The sequence below is a fragment of the Sus scrofa genome, unplaced genomic scaffold (genome assembly GCF_000003025.6).
Source record: "Sus scrofa isolate TJ Tabasco breed Duroc unplaced genomic scaffold, Sscrofa11.1 Contig1971, whole genome shotgun sequence".
Lineage (NCBI taxonomy): Eukaryota > Metazoa > Chordata > Mammalia > Artiodactyla > Suidae > Sus > Sus scrofa.
In genome coordinates, this window is record NW_018084995.1 from 38,820 (window position 1) to 41,379 (window position 2,560).

Sequence of the window (2,560 nt, forward strand, 5' to 3'; positions counted from 1 at the left end):
GGTTTCTTACTAGGGCAAGAGATGGTGTAATGGAGTAGTTTACAATTTACCCTCTGTTAGAACTGACTTAGGACAAGAAAAGGCAAGTTGTGTCAGAACATAGAAGTTCAAAGATAAAATGGTAGGATAGAAATATGCACTGATCCCTAGGAGAAAGAAAAATACTATGATAAATCTAATAAAGAAAAAGCTTAGTTGAGTAACAGTTCATAACCAGTATATCACCTTAACCATTTTAAAAGCTAATGGTCCAAATACTGTAAAACCTCTGTGCTACTTACAACAAGGCTCTCCCTCAAAATATTGTCGTCCAGGAGGGAAAATCCTCAGCTGGAGGACTCTAATTTCCAGCAGAGATGGTATTCCATATACTCTTTTGCCTTTGCTTTTAAGTGATGCCCAATCAAACATCAGTCACTGAATTTCTTCTCCTCGGAGTGACAGACATCCAAGAACTGCAGCCTTTGCTCTTCGTGCTTTTCCTCCCAATTTACCTGGTCATCATGGCTGGGAACGGAGCCATCCTGATGGTTGTCATCTCTGAGCCAAGACTCCATCCTCCTATGTATTTCTTCCTGGGAAACCTGTCCTGTCTAGATATCTGCTACTCCACAGTGACACTGCCAAAGATGCTGGGGAACTTCCTCTCCTCACACAAAGAAATTTCTTTCTGGGGATGCATAAGCCAGCTTCACTTCTTCCACTTCCTCGGCAGCACAGAGGCCCTGTTGTTGGCCGTGATGGCTTTTGACCGCTTCGTGGCTATCTGCAAACCACTTCGTTACACTCTTATCATGAATCCTCGGGTCTGTGCTCAAATGGCTGTCACTGTCTGGATCACTGGTTTTCTCTATGCCCTTCTGCAGTCCGTAATGACCTCTCGCTTATACTTCTGTGGTTCCAACTACATCCATCACTTCTTCTGTGATATTAAGCCTTTGCTCAAGCTGGCCTGTGGGAACATTGAGCTTAACCAGTGGCTGCTCAGCATTGTCACGGGGACTATTGCCATGGGCCCATTCTTTCTAACACTTCTCTCCTATGGCTACATTATCACCCATCTTTCCTTCAAGACCCATTCTTGCAGCATGCTTCATAAAGCACTGTCCACTTGTGCCTCCCACTTCATGGTAGTTGTTCTTTTCTTTGCTCCCGTTGTTTTCACGTATATTCGTCCTACCTCAGGTAGCTCCATGGACCAGGACAGGATCATTGCCATTATGTACAGTGTGGTCACTCCTGTACTAAATCCACTCATCTATACTTTGAGGAACAAGCAAGTAAAAGGAGCCTTAAGGAGGGTGATCAGAAGGAGGCTCTGACTTGAAGGAGTCTAGAGAAGTCTTCTGAGGCATAAAAAAAGGCAATGAGAAAGTTGAAATGTGAAATTACACTGCTTCTCAAATAATTTACCATATATATAACAGAGGGCACTGGATAAAAAATAAATGTGTAGGTCTATTCAAGTTGTATTAAACAATGCATTCTTAGGTGATAGAAAGGGAAGTTGAACAAATGAAACACCAGCCATGGAACTCTAATTCTGAATTTGTGAGATATCAGGTGAATAAACTGATTTGCTATATATTCTAATGTGTTCACCTCTGTATTTACATATAGAAATATGCCTGTGTTGCCCATGAAGTGTATGATAGATAGTTTTAAAAATTGTTTATCTCTATGATCCCTCCAAGTTGGTAATTTTAGAACATTTTTAAGGATTTTAATTTAGGACCATAATCACTCAATTAAAAAATATATATTGACCTATATCCTTTAATGGGAATTTCAAGACAAACCTTATGATTTCGTGTGATCCAAGTAGGGAAGCAAAAAAAAAGTAATTAAAGAAAGACACTGTAATCATAAATTAACATAAATAATAAAAGCAGTGGTTCATGTAAAGAGTTCTGGAACTTTTTTTTTTTAGGGATATTTTAGAAGTCAAATGGTCCAACTGTCAAGGATTATTGCGAAATGTTACTAAAATGAAGGCAGGATTTTTTTTTTCCTGCTGTACAGCATGGAGACCAAGTTACACACACGTATGCATACTTTTTCCTCCCATTGTTGTGTTGTGATGTAAGTATCTAGACATAGTTCTCAATGCTACACAGCAGGATCTCACTGTAAATCCATTCCAAGAGCAATAGTTTGCATCTGTTAACCCCAAGCTCCTGATCCCCACCCCCGACCCACAGCAGCCACAAGTCTGTTCTCCAAGTCCATGAAGGCAGGACTAAATAACATCTCAAGAGTATCTCAGAGTTCTCGTTGTGGCTCAGTGGTTAATGAATCTGACTAGGAACCATGAGGTCACAGGTTCAATCCCTGGCTTTACTCAGTGGGTTAAGGATCTGGCATTGCTGTGAGCTGTGGTGTAGGTCAAAGACGTGGCTCAGATCCCTCGTTGCTGTGGCTCTGGCATAGGCTGGCGGCTACAGTTCCAATTAGACCCCTAGCCTGGGAACCTCCATATGCCACAAGTGTGACCCTAGAAAAGGGCGAATACATACATACATATATATATATATATATATATATATATATATATATATAT

At 40.7% G+C, this 2,560-nt stretch overlaps 1 protein-coding gene across 1 annotated transcript; it reads left to right on the forward strand.

Moving 5' to 3' along the window:
* The first annotated feature begins 395 nt into the window (after positions 1 to 395).
* LOC100515554 (olfactory receptor 12D2-like) lies at positions 396 to 1,617 on the forward strand. Its single transcript, XM_003128247.2, has one exon. The coding sequence runs from the start codon at positions 396 to 398 to the stop codon at positions 1,320 to 1,322; it is 927 nt and encodes a 308-aa protein (XP_003128295.1). The 3' UTR covers positions 1,323 to 1,617.
* Positions 1,618 to 2,560: the final 943 nt, after the last annotated feature.